Source organism: Apodemus sylvaticus, chromosome 1 (genome assembly GCF_947179515.1).
Source record: "Apodemus sylvaticus chromosome 1, mApoSyl1.1, whole genome shotgun sequence".
Lineage (NCBI taxonomy): Eukaryota > Metazoa > Chordata > Mammalia > Rodentia > Muridae > Apodemus > Apodemus sylvaticus.
In genome coordinates this window covers 128,701,710-128,725,659 of record NC_067472.1, presented here as the reverse complement: position 1 = coordinate 128,725,659, position 23,950 = coordinate 128,701,710, and the positions used below count along the sequence as shown (strand labels likewise).

Below are 23,950 nucleotides of genomic sequence, written 5' to 3'. Positions count from 1 at the left end.
CAGACTCCGCCTCTGTACCTCACCACCTGCGCCCCTCCCACACCCCGCCCCTGCACCCCGCCCTGGCCCTGCAGGGACCGACTGGGCGGAACCGAGAGGCCGTGGGGGAGGGGCCGGGCTGATCAGCTGGAATCAAAGCCGCCGCCCCCTCCCCCCGCCACCCTGTCCCCCTGCCGAGCCGCCGCGCACCTCCTCCTTTGTCACAATGTTTTTCAATCCGGTGAAGCAAACTGTCCAATTAGAGCCGGGGCCTCCGGCTTCCATCTTTGCCGACGTTTAATTAACATGCTCCTCTTGGCAGCTGCTGACAAGTTCCAGAAACAGGTTGTAAAGGGTTTTTGTCTTTACCCAGCATGGAAAATAAGGGGTGTTACATCGCGGAACATGAATAGGCGGCACTTCGGCTTCCTCCTCTCCTCCCCCTCCCCCTGCTCGGCAAAGGGGACCGAAGCCCTGAGTGTGCGTGCATGCGCGCGTCTGTGTGTGAGTGTGTGAACTGCCAGGGAGGCGGGCAGAACGGGGGCGGGAGGCAGGAGAGACCACCCCTTTCCTCTCTTTACCCATTCCTTCCCACGAACCTTGGCTCCACAAAAGATCTTTAGCCTGAACACTTTTCCCTCCCTTCAGCTAGCTAAAGGCAAACTCCTTATCACGATTCCTGCCCACTAGTTTACCTGTGCTATCCCCTTGTCCTGCTTCCGGTAACTCCTAGTTATCCCCTAGAGCTCCCACCAGGTCGTCACCTAGTCACAGACAGCCTCTCCAAACAGCCCTGTCATAATTTACTTGTCCATTCCACACCTGGAAATTTAAGGACCTGCAACTTTCCCCATTGTGTAGGAGTGGGGCCTCGACTGGCAGAGGAAGGGGGGGGTAGTGAACGCCCACTGGGAGGGGAGGGAACCCTGCCTCCTTCCTCCCAGCCTGCTGGAATGTACTCAGCAAGCTAGTGGCTTTCTCGCCAGTGTGGCAAGCACTAGCGTGCTTGGGGGAAAAGATGCAATCTAGGGCTGAGCTCCTGGGCCCTAGGACTGCATGGACTCTTGTAGAGAGAGTGGCCCTTTGGGCAAGCATCAGGGCCAGGCAGGAGGCCAGGTCCTCTGGGTCTGTGTATACCTCACAAGAGCGTACCAGAACACCCACTCCCAGTCTACAAAGAGCATCAACAACCTTTATTTACTACACAAAATAGAGTGATCCTAGGTCCCTGGGGACACGGGAAGTATGGTGTTGGGGAACAGGCAGAGGCTGGAAGAGTCCGGGAAGAGGTACCTGGCGGGGGTGGGGGATGCCAAGCCGCCCTCTCACTCCACACCCCCATCCCATTCCCAACCTCAGCCTTTCTTCACGCTGCTTTTCACAGGATGGGACCATGGCGAGCCCAGGCAGGGGCAGACCTTCCGCAGCTGACCCTGGCTTGGGGCTCACTTCGTTGGAATCTCCTCCCTTCTCAGGCGAGCCCCCTGGGAAAGGGGGTGTGGGAGGTGCTGGAGTCAGGCCAGTGGGTCTTTCCACTGCCCGGTTCCTGAGTTCCCAGCTATGTCAGCCCCAGCTCTTTGCGGAGCCTGCAGGGAGAGAGGGGGCAGCTGGTGCGTTGCTACCACGGCTGCCTGCGCGCGGCCTTTCCTCCCGCACCTTTCCTGGATGAGGTGAACATTGGCTTTAGTGGCTTTGATCCTCCCTAAACCCGTCTCCCCTGCTTTTTACCCTAGACACCGCTACTTCCAAGCTCCGGTGTCTAAGGGCACCAAATGCTTACTCAATCAGTGGCAGTGGCCCCCTTTCTCTCACTTGTCAGCCAGGTGACTCGAAGATCCTGTCCCTTAATTTCTTCGTCTTTTAAAAAGATTGGTTTAGGGGCTGGGATGCAGACCGGTTGCTTGCCTAGCGTGCACAGAGGCCTGAGTTTGAAGACCAGCATTTTATAAACTGGGTTCAGGGGCACACACCTGCAACTCCAGCACTTAGGAGGTAAGACAGAATGATCAGTAGTTCAGGGGCATCCTCTGCTACTTAGTGAATTCAAACCCAGTCTGGGATATCTGAGGTCCTGTCTTTAAAGGGGGGTGGTTGGTTGTAGTGGCGCCCGCCCATCTGTAATCCCGGCATTTGGCTGAGGCAGGGGATCCTTAGTTCCAGGCTAGCCTGAGATATGAATAAGAGGTAAACAACTACCTTGCTTCCTGGCAGTTCCTCGAGGATTGGATAGATATCACAGCATGCCATCAATATTTTGTGCATTACAGAGGGGAAGGAGGAAAAAAGGTCTAGCCTGATCTAACCAAGTAAAGTCAAATCATAGATGAGGAGACTAAAGCTTGATCTCTAGGTCGAAGAGACACTCCGAGTCAAGCAGCAGCAGTCACAAAGCCAAGTGTGCCCCTGGGTCTTCTCACCTGCCCTGGGAGTTTAGTGTACCAAGGATGCTGAAGGAACTGGAGTTACTAAGGATGCTGGAGGTGTCGGAGGGACTGGAGGAATCATGGATGCTGAAGCTACCAAAGGCATTGCGGGTACCAGAGAAGTAGAGTGTTTGTGAGCTAGGTCCTCGGGAATGTAGACACTGTTCACCTCCTCATGAACCTGTGGAGAGAGAAAGCTACTTACTGCCAGGGTCCAGGACACCTAGTGGAATACCGACTAGTGTTGGGGGTGAGCCAAAGGCTGCAAATGCTGTGTGACGAGCGCCACCTTGTGGGAAAGTTGAAGACTGCATGGTATGAGCTTCCCTTATAGCTTACCCTTCGCCCTTGGGGCTGTCTCGATTGGCACTGCTTTTTTGAGACAGGGTTTCTCTGTGTAGCCCTGGCTGTCCTGGAACTCACTCTGTAGACCAGGCTAGCCTCGAACTCAGAAATCTGCCTGCCTCTGCCTCCCAGAGTGCTGGGATTACAGGTGTGCGCCAACACCGCCCGGCTATACAAGCATTTCTACTTGTGGTATCTCAAATTATGTTTCTGCAGACTTTAAAGACAGGATGAAAACAGTCATGCTCAAGAAAGAAAAGTCTATTCAACATGCAATAGTACAGGGCAATCTGAATGCCAGATAGGAAGAGAGAAAGAGCAGGTGGATCATCAAATCTCAACTGCCTATGAAAAACATACAAGAAAAAAGAATGAGGAAACATACTAAAAGTATTAGTAATGCTTCAAGGAGGGTGTGTGTGTGACACAGAGAGAGAGAGAGTATGTGCGCGTGTGAGTGTGTGGGACTGTGTGTGTGTGTAAGTGTGTGTGTCTGTGTGTGAGTGGTTGTGACTGTGTAGTGTGAGTGAATGTGTGTGAGTGTGTGTGTGTCTGTGTTGTGAGACTGAACCCTGTGCTTTGTGACTTGTGCTCTACCACTGAGATACACTCTTCATTCCTGTAATTATATTTCTAGACAGGCCTCTCTAATTCCAGAGTTTCTGGAAAGAGCTTTTAGCAATTTTGTAATTTAAAATAAGCATTTTAGGGCCAGTGGGGTGGCTCAGTGGGTAAAGGCTCTTGCCACCAGGCTGGTGACCCGAGTGCCATGCCCAGAACCCATATGATGGAAGGAGAGAGCGACTAAAGGGTGCCACAAAGCATCCTTTGATTTTCTCTGTCTCTGTCTGCCTCTGTCTGTCTGTCTCTCTGCCTCTGTCTGTCTCTCTGTCTCTGTATGTCTCTCTCTGTCGCTCCTTCCTTTTCATAATGGAAGGAACAGGTAAACACCAGTCATAGTGGATTGTGTGGAGAGAGGTCCTGATGCCGCTGGAGACCCAAATCAGGGCATTTTTTTAAAAAATGAATTCTAGGCTGACAGGATGTCCCAGTGGGTAAAGTCATTTGCTGTCAAGCCTGATGTTCAGCTCCTGGCACCTACATGGTGAGAGAGAATTGACTCCTACAGATGTCTTCTGACTTCCACATATGTGCTGTGGCACGTGTGTGCACCCACACACACACTTGTGTGCACACACAAGACAGTGAGAGAGAGAAAAGTGAGTGAGAAACACATACACAGAGGGACAGAGACAGACAGGCAGACAGGCAGACAGACAGACATATAGCGAGATGGAGAGACAGTGAGATGGAGTTCTGCTGTATGCTGGTATTTTATTTCCCAGAGCACCTCTCAGGTTGGACTACAAGCGGTGGGGTGTGATGTAATTCCGCTGCTGAGGTAGATTCCCAGCCCTTCTGAATGAAGCCCCATTGGTGGGCATCAAGTGACAATTTTAAAGGTAATCATTATGGAGTCTGGGGCTGGACACCACACTGATTCTCTCACAATCATGAGTCTCAGAATCACCTTCAAAGTTTTACAAACTATTCTCACGTCCAAGCCCCGCACCACCAGGCCAGTGGAACCCAAGCTGCTGAACACAGGCTCTGAGGAGGTCCGGAGGGGGAAGGAGGGAGGCCGGGGAAAAGTGTGCCAACATGGATGTCACAGTAGGTGACAGCAAGGTGAGAGACAGAGAGACAGGTCTCTAGAGCTTACCTCCCAGTAGATGGAGTCCTCGAAACAGTTTTCATCCGCAGCTTGTCCCCAGAACGGCAATTTCAAAATGAATCCTAAAGAGATTGGTGGACATGGTGGTCAGAAAACACCCTTAGCTTACCCTAAGCGTTCACCTTCAGCTGGACCTCCTCCTTCCCAGGCCCACCCTTAAGTCATGTTCTTGGGTCCCCCGCTTTGTCTCCTACCAAGACCCCACCTTTTCGGGTCTAGCGGCTGTCACTCACCCATGATGATGCCGCCCACCAGGGCCATGGCCAAGCTCAGGAGGAGGCCAAATATCTGGGACTTGCCCTGCAATCTCTTGGTCCAGTTCGCCTTATAACCCCCGAAGCCAAAGGAATGGACTATCCTGGGGTACAGACAGGAAGCAAGTGAGGTCCTATGGAGAGGCCACGATTACTGCAACCCCACAGATGTGCTCTTGAAATCCTAGGCCTTCCTGACCAGACTGTCCTTTCCTTGCACTCGTGTGGCGGGTCTGAGGGTGGGGAGAGAGGCCCTCGAATGGTCTGGAGTGGAAAACGAAGAGGAGGAAGATGCCTTTGGTCCCACAGGAAGAAGGGCTAGAGAAGGAAAGAGGGACGCCCACACTCACACCTCCTCCACACTCACCCTGACTCTCTGTTCTCATCAGGGGAGGAGAAGGCTGCCGTCACAGCACCCACAATGCCACCTATGATGCCAGGGATGCCGTGTAGGTTGTGAATGCCACACGTGTCCTGGATGCGAAGGCGGGACTCCAGGAACGGCTAGGGGGAGGAGGGAGGGTGGTACTGCTCAGGCTGTGGCTGAGGCAGGGGCATGGGGAGACCATCAAAAACATAGGGTTCCCTAAGCCTCACCCCCTTCCTCCATGTCTCCCTGTTAATCAGTAATATAACACTACACACACACACACACACACACACACACACACACCATCCCCAGCAACAGCCCGAGGGTCCTCACCGTGAGGTATGCAAATCCAAGGGTGGAGAAGATGCCACAGAAGAAACCCACGATGAGGGCGCCATAAGGTGTGAGCATCATCTCCGCAGCTGTGCCCACGCCCACCCCGCCTGCAAGTGTGGCATTCTGGATGTGCACCTGGGCAGGGTGAGCAACGCGTGCAGACTCTCAGTTCCACTCCCAGAGCATGGCCCGTGCTCACACACACTGTGCGAAGTTGGAAGCTGGGGACAGCTCAAACTCCGCAAGCCAGGGGCAGGCAGAGACAGGGTTAGCCTTGGTCCCAGCTTTGCAAACGAGCCACCCACAGCCTCCAGCAGGCCTGGGCCCTAAAACCCATCCTTGGCATGTTCCCTATTTCTCCATGGCTTCCTGGAGGGCAATGACATATCTGAGTGCACAATATGTCTATAGAAGGTATGTGTGGGCCACACGCATGCCCAGCTGCTACCAATTTTCTTTGTCAGCTGTGGCAGGCGCAGTGCTGCTGGCTCCTCTACGTGTGTGGGCTGGGACAGCTTTATAAAGCCCAAGAAGGCCAGTGGTGTCAGGAGGAAGAAGACCTGGCAGAGGGGACAGCCCCCAACCCCCGCCGCCCACTGGTGACTCTGCTAGGCAGGCCCGATGTGACACTCAGCTGGCACTGGTTGGTTCATAGCATTTCAGGCTCTGGGAAGGACAAGAACATTTGGCAGGGATGGCCCACGCTGAGCCAGGGATGGTTTGGGTGTGCCGATCTAGAAGCTAACTGCCACAATGCAGTGTGAGCAGGGCACAGCAGTAGGAAGAATACCACCACCCCCGGCCCCCCCCCCAAAGGCCCCTGCTCACCATATCCAACTTGCCCTTCTTGTGTATGACACTGGACACTGTCACTGTGGTTAGCACACTAGCCGCCAAGGAGAGGTAGGTGTTGAGGGCTGCTCGGTGTTGGGCGTCTCCATGGGAGGAACCGGCTGAATTGAAGCTGGGCCAGTATATCCACAGGAAGAGGGTGCCTGGGCCAGAGAATATACACAGGCCAGGGGCCAGGAGAGGAGGTGTTAGGCCAGGCTCCCACACATCCCGAACAGAGGCGCTCCAGAGAACTCCACCTGCTCCTGACCTCTTAGCGTCTCTCTCACTGGTGCTCCTCCTAGAAGGCTCTCCTGGCCTAACTCACCTAGCTCCCACTTGGCCTCCCAGACCACTTCACAGAGCTCCTCCCTCTGTCTCCTTGACCACTGGGGCTTGTTATGTGCTCCCTACTCGGATAGCATCGTGGGGTAGAGTCTCTCCCCTCTGTCGACAGATTAGCTGGTGGCACTACCATCCCTCAGTCTATGGGTGACAGAAGGAAGGGCTGGGTTGAACGACTTTTTATGTTCTCTGAAATGAGGGGACATAAGGAGTTGGGATGCACACCTTGCCCCAGCACGGGGGCCAAGTGGTCCAGTTCCAGTTTCTACTCTGTCTGCCTTAGAGGACTAGGACATGTCTAGGGAACATGTGTGACCGACTTCTTCAACTCCACAAGGGAGAGCATTGGACACCTAGGACTCTGGAAGGATCTACAGGCTCCTTCACTCTGCCCTTCCTCCCCAAGAACCAGCAGTCAGCTGCGAGCTCTGTGGGGCTCAGGGGTGATCATGACAGCCCTCATCCATTGTGGCAGACCTACATTCACGGTTGTCCTCATCCATTTATAGCGGTCCTCACCCATCGTGGTGGTTCCAACTCACAATGGGTGTTCCTCTCACTCTAGATGGCCATCTTTCAACTCTTCGTGGCCGTCCTTACCCATTCATAGCAGCTCCATCTATGGGGACAGCCCTCACCCATATGGTAACCCTCTACAGTGCTCCTCACCAGCATGGCGCACCACACTCCTCATGGCTGCCCTCACCAACGCGACAGCTAGTAGTTCTCACCAATCATGGAGAAAAGGTCCGAATGGTACACTGAGCTCTGTCTCTGCTTGCTCTGCTCCAGGTTTTTTCGGTAGAGGATCCAGGTCACTGTGAGCCCAAAGTAGGCGCCAAATGTGTGGATGGTCATAGAGCCCCCTGCATCCTTTGCCTGGAGTGCAAGGGGCCTGTCAGGACCAGGCACCCGGTCTCCCTCCTTCCTCATAGCACTTCTCACCCCACACATAAGCAAAGCACACAAGCCTGGCTCTCTCTGACTCTTCAGAACAGAGCCTAGTTCCCTGACCTATCTATCCCCCACCCCCATCTCTATCTCTGTCTTTGTCTCTCTGTCTCTCTCTGTCTCTCTCACTCTTTGTGTGTGTGTGGTTTGTTGGTTGGCTGGTAGGTTTTTTGTTTGTTTTGTCAATTTGACATAAGCTAGAGTCATCTGGGAAGAGAGACCTTCAACTGAGAAAATGCTTCACTTCCATCTAATGGATGTGTAGGCAAGTCTGTACGGCATTTTCTTGATGTGGGAGGGCCCAGCTCACGGGGGGTGGGGTGGGGGGGGGGTGGCGGTGCCAACCTTGGGTAGTTGGTTTTGAACTACCCAAACCAACTGTATAAGAAGCAAGCCAGTAAGCAGCACTCCTCCATGGCCTCTGCTCCAGTTCCTGCCTCCTGGTCTCCACCAGAACTTCCTTAGATAGTGGATTGTCAGGGGATTTCCTTCCCATACGTTGCTTTTCGCCTCGGTGCTTCATCACAGTGACAGAAACCCTAACGAAGCTGCTTCCCACAGCAATCGATTGAGCAGAGAGAGGTAGGGATTCCTGTACCCAGGCTGCTGGCTAGTCAACAAAATGCCAGGGTCCCTCCCCTTGACTGGGTTAGCACTCCAGGTGGGCTGGGTTAGCACTCCTGTCTTTAAGTGCCTGCTTGTGTGGGAAGCCTCTCAACAAGGCAAGTTGTGTCGCAGTCTGCTGGGTTGGTTGCCTAGCCCTGGAGTTCAGTCTTTCAGGCAGGGCACGCTTCTTCGTACCCTGTGCTCGCGCCTCTAGAAATTGTAAACTGCTGTTCAGGGCAGTGCTGCTCCCCCTGCCTGCAGCCAGCAGTATAGCTCAGCCGAAGCAGACTCTGAAGTCTGAGTTGTGTGTGATATGCTGGCCAGGTGTGAGGGCAGAAAGCATCCAGACCTAGGTCCTACCCCTATCAACAGGGCTCCCAACAGGGCTCCGGAGAAGACAAACAAACGCCAAGCTGTGTAAGAGCTGTGAGAGAGCTCGGGCCAGGGAGGGACAACGTGGAGGAAAGCTAGCAGGGCCTCTCTTGAAGTGACATTCAAATTGAAGCGTAGATCATGGGGCTGGAGAGATGGCTCAGCAGTTAAGAGCACTGACTGCTCTTCTGAAAGTCCTGAGTTCAGATCCCAGCAACCACATGGTGGCTCACAACCATCCATAATGAGATCTGATGCCCTCTTCAGGAGTGCCTGAAGACAGCTACAGTGTTTGTTTGATTTATTTATTTATTTATTTATTATTATTATTATTTTTTTTTTGGTTTTTTCAAGACAGGGTTTCTCTGTGTAGCCCTGGCTGTCCTGGAACTCACTCTGTAGACCAGGCTGGCCTCGAACTCAGAAATCCGCCTGCCTCTGCTTCCCAAGTGCTGGGATTACAGGCGTGTGCCACCACTGCACAGCAGCTACAGTGTACTTACATATAATAAATAAATCTTTAAAAAAAAAGAAAGAAAGAAAGAAAAGAAAAGAAAGGAAAGGAAAAGAAAAGAAGAAAAGAAAAGAAAAGAAATGTGGATCATGAAAAGAATAGAGATGTCTGCTCCAGGCTGAAAAGACAGTAAGGGTAAGTCCTTGGCAGGATCAAACTCCTTGCAGTTGGGAACATAAAGGACACGTAGTGGTGTCAGAGCAGAACCCGAGCTTTGGTGGAGAAAGAAAGGCTGGGGCCAGAATCTGCAGAGCCTTCAGCCAAGTGACATTTTACCCTAAGTGAAATGAGAACTACCGGTAGTCTTTAACCAAGGGTGTGGTCCTCTCTGCCTGGTGAGAAGCCTGTTCCAGCTTCTGGTGGAGGTTGGCCTGACTTAGAGGAGAACAGAGCCAGGTGTGGAGATGAAGAGAGTCTGCTCTGCTCAGATGCTGGGCAGACATGTTGGGTAGACAATGATTCCCTTGGGAAGCATCCTGATTCCTAAGTTGTGGATGAAGAAGCCCATGATGGAGGAGGCTCAGTGACTCTTGGGGTTCTACATGGCCGCAGTCCTCTCTTCCTTTATCCCTCCCTGTCTCCCCCTCCTTCCGCGCTCTGCTCACCTCTATCAGGTTGAGGAGGATGAACTCATTCACTGCGAAGAGAGTCACTTGGAAGAAGGTCATAATGAGCAGCTGAATTGGGCTGACCTTGCCTAGAACTGCCCCAAAGGCCACACAGGACGATGCTACACAGAAGTCAGCTTGGATGATGCTGTAGACAGACAGACAGACAGACAGACCAGGGAAGAGCTGCTGCTCTAACCAGAAGTGACCACACCAAGCCTTTGGTCCTCTGTGGACCGTGGCTGGTGGCGTACTTAACCTTTCTGAGCCTCAGTCTCACTGCCTGTGACAAGGAGCTCATCATAGTTAGAGCTATGCATGCCTGGCACCCAGCACAGCGGCAGTGGGGCCCATGCCTTCCGGTGACAGCCCTGTGCCTGGTGGACAGATTATGCTCAGGAGACCGAGGGGTCTAAGCCAGTGTTGTTGAACAAGCCCTGTGCTTGGAGTACAGCGCTGCCCTCTGTCCTCTGCTTGTCCTCTCCCTGAATTTCCTCTTATTGACTCTGTTTGCCAAAAGCCTTTCCCAGTCCCTCCAATGTGGCTCCTGCTCGGGACCCTGAGTGTTCACTCCAGACTCACCTGTCCCTACTACCATGCATGGCCTTCTGGGGTTTGGCTACGAGTCCTTCCTGTCACTTTTAACCCACAAGGAAGGGTCAGTGTCCACAGAAGAGACAGAGGGACCTTCCCACTGGAAGGAAAAATCTGTATCGGTGCTGGGCATAAGGAGGGGGCATAAGGAGGGCCCACAGAAAGGCAAAGAGAAAAGGAGGCACGAAGGCTCCCCTTGATTCTGAATGGAACAGGTCCAGCCACCCCAGCAGAGAGATCACCCAGAGGTGGACATCCACTGCAGCCACACAAAACTTCCACCTGCAGGGCACCCTGCTCCGTCTGCCTCCTGCTACTCCTGCAGTGTTCTCTCTCCCCCAAGCCCCGCCCCCAGCAGCAGGGCTAGCTAGCCTGCGTTCTTGAGCAGACTTTCCAGTGTGGGTCTTCGGACTGAGGCTGTCTGAAGTGTGTAAGGAAGGACGGTTTGCTTCCTCAAGGCCATTGATCCTAAAGGGATCCTCTTTTGTGTTCAGGGGTGTGTGTAAAGCACAGAATGGCCGTGAAACTATTTAATTAAAAGCCAGTTTGTGGAATGAGGGCAGGACCTCTGGGGGGGGGGGAGGCATAATCACAGAACGTCCCTCCGCTGTTAGCCTTGGGTGATGGGCTACTGAGTGCTGGTCACATGCTCGATTGTGCCATCCCCCCAAGTACAAAGTGAGAGACTCTCAACATGTACGTTTCATAGCTGTGATAGGAAGGCTCAGGAAGGCCCGGGGACTTGCCACCTGGTGGAGGTGCCCTTTAAGAGGGAGAAAGAATGAGAACAGACAAGCCTGGGCCGCTTCCATTAGTATCTGGGAGGTGGATCTGGGAACCCCATTTTAGGGGTCTCAGGAAGTCCTGAGAGGAAAACTGCCCAACTGCCCCAGAGCAGCAGGCGAGCAGAGCCTGGGCAGATGTCAGACATTGATCCGCACCTCTGGACCTACAAGGTAAGGTCTGGGGACAGACTCACCCCAGCCTTGGACTCCAGACATCGGATCCAGGCCAGCAGCTGCAATCTAATTCCACAAAGCCAATTTGCCCAAACTCTATTTATCAAGTGACCAGCTTGCTGAATAAGTAGTTCACTCAAACTTGCTAACTCAGAGTCTCTAACTACTCTTTTGGAAAAAAAAAAAACCAAACAGACAAACTTTTGTTTAAAATGGTGTGCTTTTCCATGGGTCACAGCTGTTCTACCACAGAGGCTAATTAGATATAGAACGGGGGGTATTTTGACTTTGGTCCTGTGGTATTGAGGACATATCTTGTGCACTTTGAACGTCAGGGAGATATGCATATCATGCATGTCACTGGTTTTATTTGAGTGTCTTGCCTGTTTCTTTTGTGTGTCATTAACTGGCTTGAGTGACTGATCTTTTACATGTAATTTAATTTTCAAACATCTGACTGATGACACTTGGCTGGGACTCTATTTGTGCCAGCAAATGAGGTGGGGTTGAATGAGAAATGCCCCCCTCCCCCACTCATTCATTTGGACACCTGGCCCTCCCTCGGTCTGTGGTGGTGTCTGGGAAAGTTAGGAGGCGTGGCCTGATGGAGGAAGGTGGGGCGGGCTTTGAGTGTATTTAGTCTTCACCCTACTTCTATGCTGATGTTTTGATCCCTGTCCTCCTGATCCTGCTACCAAGCCTGTCTGCTGTGGTGCCTATCATGATGGGTTTCTGGAAACAAAATCCCCAATACAGGCTTCCTCCTACAGGTCAAGGTGTTTTACCACAGCAACAGTGACAAACACAGCAGGGTTTTGCCCTTTGCAAGTACTTTTGTATCACTTTTTGCTCCTACCTCTGTGGACTTGATGAGCAGACTGAGGAATTTTCAGTGCTGCTGACAGCTTTCTCAAACTAGGAGCTCCCCCTCCCCCGCTTTAACCAAACTTCCCTGTGGGTGCCTAAGTGGAAGGGGGCATCTGAACTCTCACAGCGAAGAGGTTTTGTTGTTGTTGTTGTTTTGGTCTTTTGGATTTGGTTTTTTTCAAGACAGGATTTCTCTGTATAGCCCTGGCTGTCCTGGAACTCACTTTGTAGACCAGGCTGGCCTCGAACTCAGAATCGCGCCTGCTTCTGCCTCCCAGAGTGCTGGGATTACAGGCGTGCACCACCACCGCCCAGCTGGGAAGAGCCTTTCTTAGCCTAAAACTTGTTCCTAACTGGGAGATACCCTCCACTATTTGGTACCACGCAGCACCAACATCTGCCATTCTATGGTCCATAGTGTGATAGAACAGCTTTGCCTGTTTTTGTTTTGTTTTGTTTTTGACAAGTTGGTCTTGGAAATCTATTTTCCAACTGTTATTGGTGCTGTGGTGGATTGGGGAGGCTCAGAGGAGGCAGCTCCACAAAAGAGGAGAATGAGGGACCTGGTGGGAAAGGCAACAGTCATCAAACTGAGAAGATGTTATTTATGAGGCTGGAGGTGAGAGAAGAGGCTGGTGCCTCACCCTGAAACCTGATGCTGGTTCAGAAGCACACACACACACACACACACACACACACACACAGCAGCAGCATTCCAGCTCTTTTCAGTGCTCATTCTGCCCCAAATTCAGCAAGGACTCCATTTGGTTGAGTTCCCCATTTCTGTGTCCTCCCAGCAGGGAGCCTTCGGATACTGGCTCAGGAAGCTGGCCCTGCCCCCTGAGTGCTTGGGGTTGTATTGTCTCAGAGCTGTGAAGAAAGGCTTGGGCCCTTCCTTCCTCTTCGGTAGAAAAGGTTATCCTTTGTCATGCGGGAGAGAGGCTCTCCCACAGTACCTGGATAACATTACAACCACCATCCTAGAGAGTTGTTGATGAGAAAAACAGTGTGCGTGCGTGCGTGGAGCACAACTGCAGGGGTCCATCACTGAAACATCAGTGTCTTGGACAAGCCATCCTGTTCTAAATCATTCGAGCCCACCAGTCTCCATCCCCCCCCTCCCCACCCACTTCCTCCAGGGCTCACCCATCAAGTTGGCCCCACCCCTAGCCAAACCCCAGCTCCGGTGCCGCCCCCTCCAGACCCGCCCCCTCCAGCCCCCCCACCAGACCCCGCCCTGGGACCCGCCCAGTCCACCCCGCCCCGCCCCTTGACTGCTCCAGAAGCTCACTTCTCGACGCTCAGCGTAATGCGGCCGGCTTCAAAGAAATGGAACCATCCCTGCATGAGCAGTGCCCACTGGATGCCAAAAGCTGCCAGCAGGAAGTTGAAGCCCACAGCGCTGAACCCGTAGCGCTGCAGGAAGGTCATGAGGAAACCGAAGCCCACGAAGACCATGGCGTGTACATCCTGGAAGCCTGCCGGGAGAGTGCAGTTGATCTGTCTCTGCTGCAGAGGAGGTCGGTCGGCTTTAAGTCTGACAGGCCAGCGCACCTAGGGCTATTTCCAGCCACCACGACAGAACCTAGAGTCCAGACTCCCTACTTCCCTCTTTTCTACAACCAGACTACAGCTGGGTGGCAGTGACAAAAGGCCTCTTCAGTGGCAAAACAGCCACTACCTCCATCTTAAGGTTGGGGGGGGCGGGGGCGGGGCTTGAGGTGGGTTTCCAGGTTAGACTGCTGGGTTGTAGGGTCGAGATGTCTGCGAGGGCGCTTAGGAGATACAGCAGCCTTCATCCAGACAGCACTGCTGGTCCACATGGATGGGCAATGTAGTCTTGCCCTCGCCACAGCAACCATTTCCTCAGGGGAGAAGGATCAATGCTTATCTGAATAAGCAGGGCCTTGACCAGCCAAGTATGGTTGGTTGTACATAGCTCCTCACGGCCACACACACCCCACTTCCACCAAATCTGCTTCTTCCAGCTATGCAGTGGGAAAAACTAGAACACCAGCGTTTCATTTTCTGGATGGACGGCTGTTACCAAACAGACTTGGGGTTCAGCACCTTGTCTAGCGCCACCGTACAGATGTTGCAGGGGTTATATATATACAGATGGATGGATGTGTGCCCACAACGGGCAAACCTACTGGCTACCTGTTTTTATTCATTATTATTAAAGCACTGATTCTATTTCCAATCTGAACAGACTTCTCGCTCATAGTGATCCTGTCAAGTTGCTTCCCACTGTGAGCCTCGGGTTTCTAATAAAACTAAAAGGATGGGGTAGAAGACTTGAGACATATTAAGATGATCTAAACTGCTCTTCCAGCACTAACATTTCTTGCTCTTAGAATCCAAGGAAAAACAAGAGAGTGTCCTGGCACACACCTTTAATCCCACGACTCAGGAGGCAAAGGCAGGTGGGTCTCTGTAGGAGGCCAGCAGCAGCTACAGAGTGAGTTTCATGACAGCCAGAGCTACACAGTGAGGCTATGTCTTAAAAAAAAAAAAAAAAAAAAAACTAAAAACATTTATTTATTTAGGGACTAGAGACATGGCTCAGCCGTTAAGAGCACTGACTACTCTTCTAGAGATCCTGAGTTCAGTTCCCAGCAACCACATAGTGCTCACAACCATCTGTAATCGGATCTGATGCTCTCTTCTGCTGTGTCTGAAGACAGCTACAGTTTACTCATACATAAAAGAAATAACATAAATCTAAAATAAAAACAAAAACAAAAACAAAAATGAACAAAAACAAAAAACCCAGACAAGTAAAAACCTAACAGAAAGATAAGACACAAAGGAACTGGGGACGGCTTGGGACACAAAGAGCCAGACAGCAGGCCTCCCATTGGCCTCATCTGGGCAATTTAAGCACCAAAGTAATGGTTTCTCATAATCAGTTACAATCATTTAGATACAGGAATTCATGGGTCCACGTTGGCAATGAATATGTAAAAATGGACCAGGGAGCAAAGAAGAGCCTTGGCTGCTGCAGCACGCGGAGGGTCCTGCCCGCCATCTGTCAGGATCAGAAAAGTCATCACTTTCTCAGCAGCGCCGGCTCACCGAGTGAGGCGAAATGCGGAGGGAAATTCCGACAAGAGCAGGGCTTTCTGCCTGCTCTTAAAGATCCTGCCAATACATGACTCATTGCTCTCAAGGGAGGAACAAACAATTGTAATTGCGCAGAGGAAAAATTAGGTTACATATTGACTGGGGGAATAAAAATTAACATGTCCGTCGGTGGCAGAAGGGCAGTGCACGCCTCCAGATGGGACAGCCTATAAAGGATGCATCACCTAATATCCCCCATAGGGCGCTCTCCCTGAGACTGCAGGGCCAAATTTAATAATGAAAGAACAATTGGACACAAAAGCGAGAGGCCTATTGTTAAAGGGTTGAGGCTGAGGCAGGGCACAGTGGCACTTGCCTGTTAGCCCAGCCCTTGAGAGTCTGGGAAAGGGGGACTGCGGATCTGAGGCCAGCTTGTGCTGCATAGTGAGACCTTGTCTCAGAGCAAAACACGACGATTGGGTTGTACTCTTGAAAATTGTTCAAGAAAAGCTTTTTTTAAAAAAAAAAATATTAGATCTAAAGATATGTCAATTATATAAACCTATGTCTGCACTTGATTGGGAGGAGAGCACTGGCAAGAGCTAAAAAGGTTACTGGGTCAGATGAGAGAATTGAGTGGACTGAGGGACCTCACCCACGTGGATGTATGAAGTCGAATACTGTTGTTATGGAAGTGAGTACTCCCCTTCTTAGGAAATACGCTGGAGTGCTCAGGAAGGAAGGAAGGAAGGCAGGAAGGAAGGAAGGAAGGAAGGAAGGAAGGAAGGAAGGAAGGAAGGAAGGAAGGAAGGCGATGAGGACTGTAACTGACCTTCCAAGTGATTCATGGGGTAAAGTGTGTGTGTGTGTGTATGTGTGTGTGTGTGCGTGCACGCATGTGTGCATGTGTGTGTGTGTGTGTGTGAGCACGCGTGCATGCATGTGAGCATGTGTGTGTGCATCTGTGTGTGAGTGAGTGTGTGCGTGTGTGTGTACATGCATGCGTATGTGCATGTGTGTTTGTGTGTGTGTGAGCACGCGTGTGTGCATCTGTGTGTGAGTGAGTGTGTATGTGTGGGGGGTGGGTGGGTGTGTGTAGCTAGAGATAGAAAGAACAATGCCCGCACCCAAATTAAAGTGTACACAGCCTACTGTGTCTCTCTATGTTCTATTTTTAGCAGAAAAGGTTAAAAAGGAGAAAGACCAGGCAGCTCTGGGGGCCGCAAGGCCACCCGCCTTCTTTCACCGCGTCCATTTCCACGCCCCCTTCTGTATGCCCGCTGCACTCCCCTCCCCTCCCCCTTTCATTCTCGGTACTCCTGCAGGGGCATTGCTCTGGTGGAGCTCCCTTTATTGAAAGGCCAAGTGCAGAGCAGCCAGCAGTTCTCTCCCTACACATCTCAGCCTGATGCCTCCTCAGGGAGAAGCCTGCTGACCACCAAGGTCTCAGTGAGTAGCTCTGGCTGTCGTGGAACTCACTCTGTAGACCAGGCTGGCCTCCTACTCACAGAGATCCACCTGCTTCTGCCTCCCGAGTGCCACTAGACCGAACTGTGACCACCCACCTACTTTAAGGCCGGGTGTCCCCTAGTGGTCCCCTCATGTCCTTCCCAGTTCCATTACAACTCTAAATTGTAGCTGGGCAGTGGTGGCGCACACCTTTAATCCCAGCACTTGGGAGGCAGAGGCAGGTGGATTTCTGAGTTCAAGGCCAGCCTGGTCTACAGAGTGAGTTCCAGGACAGCCAGGGCTACACAGAGAAACCTTGTCTCGAAAACAACAACAACAACAACAACAACAACAACAACAAGAGCATCAGGGCAATTTTACAGTGTGGCAGGCCTGAGGCCCCTCTCTTTCTAACACCATACATAGGGCTGATAGGGTCTGGCAAGGGAGTGGTGAACAACATCTTCGCTACATCGACCTTGAGTTTGACCTCGCCTACCTATCTTAATCTCTGTCTCTGTCTCTCTCAGTCTCTCTCTCAGTCTCTGTCTCTGTCTCTCTGTCTCTCTCTCTGTCTCTGTCTCTCTGCCTCTCTCTTTCTCCACCCCATCACTAACCCCCTGCCCCAGACCTCCCTGGAGCCCAAGCCACATCCATAGGCCTCTGAGGTAACAGGTCTCCAGCTCAGGTCGTCAAAAGCAGCACAAATGGATCCAGGAAAGCTGACACTTTCCACTCCGGGTACCTCAGGATAGGTCTCTAAATGTATGGGTATTCCATATATTACCATGTGCCCGCTGTTGTGGAGAAAATGGAGTGAATGTATGTGAAGCGCCAGGACTATAAGAGATCTTGTGCTTGTTCTGGGAAGAACTGACAAGTGACAGACTAGAAGAGTTCTGTGAGGAGAGGCATCGTATTCACATGACAGAGCCCTAAGCAGGGCAGAGAGCTTGGTGGCACAAAGACAGGGCCAGTGATGAACCTGGAGTAGAGGGACCGAAGAGGCAACCTGTGGAAGGGTGCGTGCTGGGTGCCAACCTTGACTGTGGTGAGCCTAAGACATCCAACCACTGAGGAGGCAGGGCCTGAAGCCCAAGAGGACTGACCCAACTGCCCTGCAGCGCACAGGCCCTCAAGCCAGAGTGTGGAAATGAAGAGAGAAACAGATCAGGTATAAATGTGCCTGGGAGCAAGGGGAAGAAAGGGGACAGTGCTCAAGGCCCCCAGGAGAGAATGTCCTGTCAGAATAGAGGCCTTTCAAGAAAGGGGTCCAGATCTGAATGCCACAAAGGAACCATGCAGACAAGGAGGAGGAGAAGGGCACCAGAGCGCACCACACACACTGTGGTCTCCTTGTGTCCCAGGCATGCGCAATCCTGGCTTTTCCTGTCCTTCTGCCCCATCTGTCCCCTCTTACCCCACTCCCTTGGGTGACCTGGCCTTCTCTGTCCCTCTCTAGGGATGTAGCTCCCCTCCCTGGACGCATTCCCGTCTTCTTTCTCTTCCCAGTTGGTCCCGAGTCAGCCCTGAAACCATCCATTCATTCATCGAAATCCTGTTTCCTAAGGTCCGGTGCTAACTGAAGAGGTTCAGGCAATAATTATGTGGAAATTGGTCTGTATGACTTCACCAAAGGCATGTCCGCTCTGCTCTACGGGCAGCAAGCCCAGGAGGTTCTGTGGGGCGCTTTTAATGAGGGAACCCATCAAAGACCTGGCACAGGCTGTTGCTCGTGTATGAGCAGGTGTTTCTCTTTCTCTCTGTCAGGAGTGGCCGGGGCAGGTGACTTGCTACAGGTGTGTTAGTTGGCCCCCTGCTATTCTTCCCAGCTTGGGGCAGCTCTTTGTCAAGGTCTAATGAGGCAGCTCTGTACACTAGCAGCCAAGCATGTTAACTTCCACCAGAGGGCGCCACTACATAGCTGTTCCCCATTCTCCCACTCCTAGTCAAAGCTGCTCCTCTGTAACTCCTCAAATGGGAACACCAGTACCCTCCACCCCACCCCTATCCGATTGTCCTTTCTGTGTGGCGGCCCCTCCCCCAGCCACAAAGCGTTCAACCAAAGTTCATAGTAAAGGTTCCCACTCGGGTGATTTGATGAAGCCCCAATCGCCAACTCTGCAGTAGGGTCTGGACCTCTCCTTCCACATCCTAGAGGGCAGCCAAGCCTCTCTTGTTTTGTGGGATGATGATGACAACAACAACGACGATGACAATGACAATGACAATAACAATGATGGTGGTGACCGTGGATAAGTGCCGAGATCAGACGACAACATTTGGGAGTTTGTTCTCTCCTTCTATCGTGGGTTCCAGGGATCAAACCCTGTGCCCCAGATGCTTTTACCTACTGAACCACTTCTCCTACCCCTGGCTTGCTTTCTTAGACATCTGTTGGCAGCTGCCTACTTCCCCCTAGACCGGCACTGTACAGTGTCCCGATAGGGGGCAGCAACGCCTCAGTCAACTCCAGAGAGCAGGCAGACTGTGCAGCAGAAGGGTTTGGCTGCATCCCTGCCAACTGTGCTAGGGGCAGTGGCCTGTGCCACAGCCCTGGGCTCCCTCATCCACATTTTCTTCCTCTGTAAAATGAAGAGAATACACTTCCTGCCTGACAGCGGGCAGGCAGCACACAGGAACGTAAAGCCTGTGACGGTTCTAACTAGTCCCAGAGACGTGCTTCTCAGCCACATCTTTAGCCAGATGCTAGGCCAGATGGAGCCCCAGGACGGTATTTACTAGGAAGCAGCACCCTGAAAACCTTGTATCCTCTTAGACACTCTATACGGCATAGTCCCACTCTACAGAGGGGCAGACTGAGGCTATGGGTTAGGGCATCAAGTGATAGATCTGGCCCAGAGATTCATTGCAAGGCTCACTACCCGGCTATGCCCGCCACTTGTTCTGGTTAAATTCGTCCTGAAGGGATGGGACTGAGTCTGAGGTTCACGCCCCTAGAGGGAGGACCAGGCAACCCCGGAGGCTCTGGCCTCAGGAAACAGACCCTTAGTTGTTTGAAATCTGAGCATTTTCTGCTCCAGGCTCTCTCCTAAAATGTGTCTGTACCCTCTCATGGTGTCCCAGGTAGCTTCTAGGGTCAGGACTTGGTGGCCCTTCTTGGGCCAGCATCTGCATCCCCAGCCCGTGGTTGCTGAGACTGCTGTACCAGCTGGAGGGAGGGTTTCCATGCAGCAGCTGACCTGGCACTGCAGTTCTCCAAGGGCATCAGGGTGTGTGCTGAGCTAGCTCTGTTGTCTGTGAGGGGCTGTAGTCAGGGATGCTGATTTCAGGCCTTCTTGGGTCCTTGCGCTGGCTTGCTCTGGAAACCAGAGATGCCCAGTAGGCTCCACGAATCCCTTGGGTAGGAATGAGGCCCCACAGCTCACCCTGCATAGGTGCTGATGGCTGCAAGCCAAGATCTAGAAGCACCATGAGGGCCTGCCCTGTCCCACACCCTCGGGAATTACCAGACCACACAGAAAGCAGGGCCTGGAGACCCACTGGCTGGGAAGCCTCATGCTCCTTACTTAGCTCCTAGCTGCAGTCACCATGATCAAGGAAGGTCAAAGAGGGGTGCTGGGGAGAGGGGAAGGGTGGGTTGTGAGGTCAGGAGTCACTCAGGAGGATGGGCTCAGACCCCAGGATGGGCTCCCTCAGGATTGGGTGACCTGTGTGAGACACATCTGGTGCATCAGTTTTCTCATCTGTGAAATGGGCATGGGGGGTAGCAATGTCTCAGGGATGGTAGTGATGATCAAGGAGAGATCCCATGTTTGATTAGAGGCACTTCTGGCACCACAGTACTTCCTGTCCTTGCCAAGGTTACCTCCCACTTGCTGCTTCCACGCATGCGCTCCCCCATATCTCTCGGAGTTAGTGACAAGGGCGACTGGGGACATCCTGGGTGATTAAGGCTCTCTTCTCTAGCTACGTGCTCCTCCTCCTCTCCTAGAACCTTCTCTCAGGCCACTCGGAGCCTCTTGCCTCACGCACTTCCTTTCAGAGGTCCCCCGCTGCCCTGCTCTCTCCACAGCAGTCAGGACTTCCCAGTGTGAGAGATGCCTGCCTGCTCAGGGCGCCAGCATCAGCACCAGCATCAGAGTGACAGTCAGGGTTTACGGACTCATTGCTGCCTGCATCCCTTGGTCATGTCGATAAATGCTAATGGATCGATGGCAGAAAAGACAGGTGAACCCAGGTGTCCTTCAGCAGAGGAATGGATACAAAAAAAAGTGGTATATTTACACAATGGAGTACTATTCAGCCATTAGAAACAATGAATTCATGAAATTCTTAAACAAATGGATGGAGCTGGAGAACATCATACTAAGTGAGGTAACCCAGTCTCAAAAGATCAATCATGATATGCACTCACTGATAAGTGGATATTAGCCTAGAAACTTTGAATACCCAAGACATTATCCACAAATTAAATGATGTCCAAAAAGAATGGAGGAGTGGCCCCTGGTTCTGGAAAGACTCAGTGCAAGAGTATAGGGGAATTCCAGAACAGGGAAGCAGGAAGGGGTAGATGGAGGAACAGGGGGAGGGAAGAGGGCTTATGGGACTTGTGGGGAGTGGGGACCCAGAAAAGGGGAAATCATTTGAAATGTAAATAAAAATATATCAATAAAAAAAATAGAATACAAAAAAAAAAGAAAAGAAAAGACAGGTGGCAGAGGGTGGAGGGACAGGGAATGAGTTGGGGAGACTGAAGACTACTTAAGGAACTTGAGGTTTTGTAGTTTTTCATTGTGGGTTCTAGGATGACTTATCTACTACAAAAGATAAAAGCACCACAAACACCCACGGAAGCCTTGCTCTTTCCTGCGGGTCTGGCTCTGGTGCCCAGATGTGAGCAAAACAGCTGGAGATGTCAAGGATGAATCCTAAGCTTGTCTGCTTCCCCATTTGCTTGCCAGTTCCTCACCCAGAAGAGGAGAGTCTGGCGACATGAAGGGTGGATTTGCACTGTGGATGCTGAAGCTACAGGGGTCGAGACCTCTTTTGAAACACACAGTCCTGAAACGGACCAGAAAATGGAGAGTGCCCTGCTGCTGAACAGACAGAGCTATGGGGAACAGAGGTTGACAGAGGCAGCTGCTGGAGAGAAAACCTTTGGGGCTCTCTGCCAGCTGTTAGAGGAACTGTCATTGGCTGCCATGAGCACCAGCTGTTAGAGGAGCTGTCATTGGCTGCTAGTAGTGGACGCTCACAAAGTTCAAGGCAGAGTCCTGGGCTGGGAGTCCAAGGTTAGGCTGCCTGGAGTGACCTTGGGCTGCTTACTTTTAAGCTCTCAGAGATGCCTAAAGTCTTAAGGGGCCTGTGTTTAGTGCTCTTATGGTTGTTTTGTTATAAAGTGAGGATTACTCCCAGTACTGCGCCTCATACCCCTCCTGTGGAGTGGGTCCCACCGTCACCCCATAGAGAAGGAAGTTAGGATTCATTTTGGTTGGCATCAGTCTGAGACCACCCACCCCAAAGCAGCAGAACCACTATAGAAAAGAGGTTTATCATTTCGGGACCATATTCCTCTTCATTGTCCTTTTTTTGTTTGTTGGTTTTTTGTTTGTTTGTTTGTTTGTTTTGTTTTTTTGGTTTTTTTGGGGGTTTTTTTGTTTTTTTTTTGTTTTGTTTTGTTTTTGTTTTTGTTTTTTTGGTTTTTTGAGACAGGGTTTCTCTGTATAGCCCTGGCTGTCCTGGAACTTACTCTGTAGACCAGGATGGCCTCGAACTCAGAAATCCACCTGCCTCTGCCTCCCAGAGTGCTGGGATTACAGGCGTGCGCCACCAGCTCCCGGCTCTTCAGCGTCCTTTTTAAGTCTGTTGGTGTGTTTTGCCTGAATGCCTGACAGTGCACCACACATGTGCCTGGTGCCCAGAGAGGGCAAAAGAGGCATCAGATTCCCTGGAACTGGAGTTATAGATGCTTGTGAGCAACCTGTAAGTGCTAGGAATCAAACCCCTGGTCTTCTGGAAAAGTAGCCAATACTCCTAACTGTTGAGCCATTTCTCCAGCCCCTGCAGCCATATTCTTAGTCATAGCATCATGGATGCAGAAAATCCCAGGAAAAGAGAGGGTGTCACTGGCTTTTTTTTCTCCAAACCCTAGAACCTCGTAGCCCAACACCACCTCTGCTCCTACACACCAGTCTCTATATCAGAAGTGGAGGGCTAGCATGCCATCCTTGTGATTCCTGACATCGGATCGATCTATATTTGATGTGTGTAGGAGCCAGGTCACCTGCTACTTGGGTGGTAAAGGTGTGACTTTGAAGACCCCAAGTAGCCGGGTGGTGGTGGCGCACATCTGTAATCCCAGCACTCTGGGAGGCAGAGGCAGGCAGATTTCTGAGTTCGAGGCCAGCCTGGTCTACAGAGTGAGTTCCAGGACAGCCAGGGCTATACAGAGAAACCCTGTCTCAAAAAAAAAAAAAGACACCAAGTAGCCCCAGAAGCATCTGACGACTGGGAGAGATAAAGGTTAAATAAAAAGAACAAACAAACAAACAACAAACCAACAACTCAAACTAACCAAACAACAATAACAAAGACAGCCCTCTTGTTTCAGGTGAGTGCCTCTACCAGACTTTCAAAGTGTGAGCACATCTGACCATTTCTCCAGTGACTGGCTGAGGCAGGTGAGTACCCTGGTGCAGACTCTGAGACCAGCTGGGAACTGTGGGGCATCATTGTCTCTCTCTTTCTCCAGCCCATCAGAACCAGAGGTGGACCTAATGCAGAGCCCAGTCAGGCGGCCGCCCAGCTATCTAGAGACCATCAGGAAACTCTTCAGGCGAGCCTGCGGACCATACATAGGACTTACTGGGGTAGCGATAGTAAAACTCGTTCTCCACATCGCTGGAGATGTTCTTGAGCTTCTTCTCCAACCACCACTGAGCATCAGCCTGGACGTCGTAGCGCACGAACACGCCGAAGAGAACCACCATGATCACCTGCAGGACTAGGCAGGTGATGGGCAGCCGCCACCGGAGGTTAGTGTTCCAGGCCATCTTGCGCACTGCCAGCAGCTCCGTACGCTGGGATCCGAGACCAGGGCGCCGCTTATAGGACCGGGACACTGGGCGGGGCGGACGCGGAACAGCTGACCATGGTGCCGCCCACGTGCCCAGGGCGCTACCCAACCGGCAAGAGTCCCGCGGGGCCGCCCCGAGCCCAGCGCCCCTGGAAGGGAAGCTCCGGGTGATGGAGCAGGGCAGAAGGAAGAGTGTAGAACGCCCCAACTTCTGCGCGTCCCGTCGATGCCTGGCCGTTTCCGCCCTGTTCGGGAGAAATGGTCGAGGGGATGCTCATCACTCATTCAGATCAGAACGAAGAATTCC

General features: G+C 52.0%; 1 protein-coding gene across 1 annotated transcript; it reads right to left on the bottom strand.

Annotated features, from left to right (window-relative positions):
* Positions 1–2,313: 2,313 nt before the first annotated feature.
* On the bottom strand, positions 2,314–23,653 carry Rhcg (Rh family C glycoprotein). The gene is made up of 10 exons (XM_052178320.1): positions 23,434–23,653; positions 13,381–13,567; positions 9,667–9,817; positions 7,350–7,497; positions 6,271–6,437; positions 5,440–5,577; positions 5,104–5,240; positions 4,716–4,840; positions 4,471–4,544; positions 2,314–2,583 (listed from the first exon to the last, which is right to left on the bottom strand). Exons 1-10 carry the CDS (start codon positions 23,618–23,620, stop codon positions 2,410–2,412), a joined length of 1,488 nt encoding a protein of 495 aa, XP_052034280.1. The 5' UTR covers positions 23,621–23,653; the 3' UTR covers positions 2,314–2,409.
* Positions 23,654–23,950: the final 297 nt, after the last annotated feature.

Bases quoted from the DNA above. Each gene is read 5' to 3' on its own strand.
- Rhcg (XM_052178320.1), bottom strand. From the start codon at position 23,620: ATGGCCTGGAACACTAACCTCCGGTGGCGGCTGCCCATCACCTGCCTA. The intron at 5,241-5,439 runs GTGAGGACCCTC...TCCTCCCCCTAG, and splicing joins TTGGATTTGCATACCTCACG to CCGTTCCTGGAGTCCCGCCT. The intron at 4,545-4,715 runs GTGAGTGACAGC...CAATCTCTTTAG, and splicing joins GGTGGGCGGCATCATCATGG to GATTCATTTTGAAATTGCCG.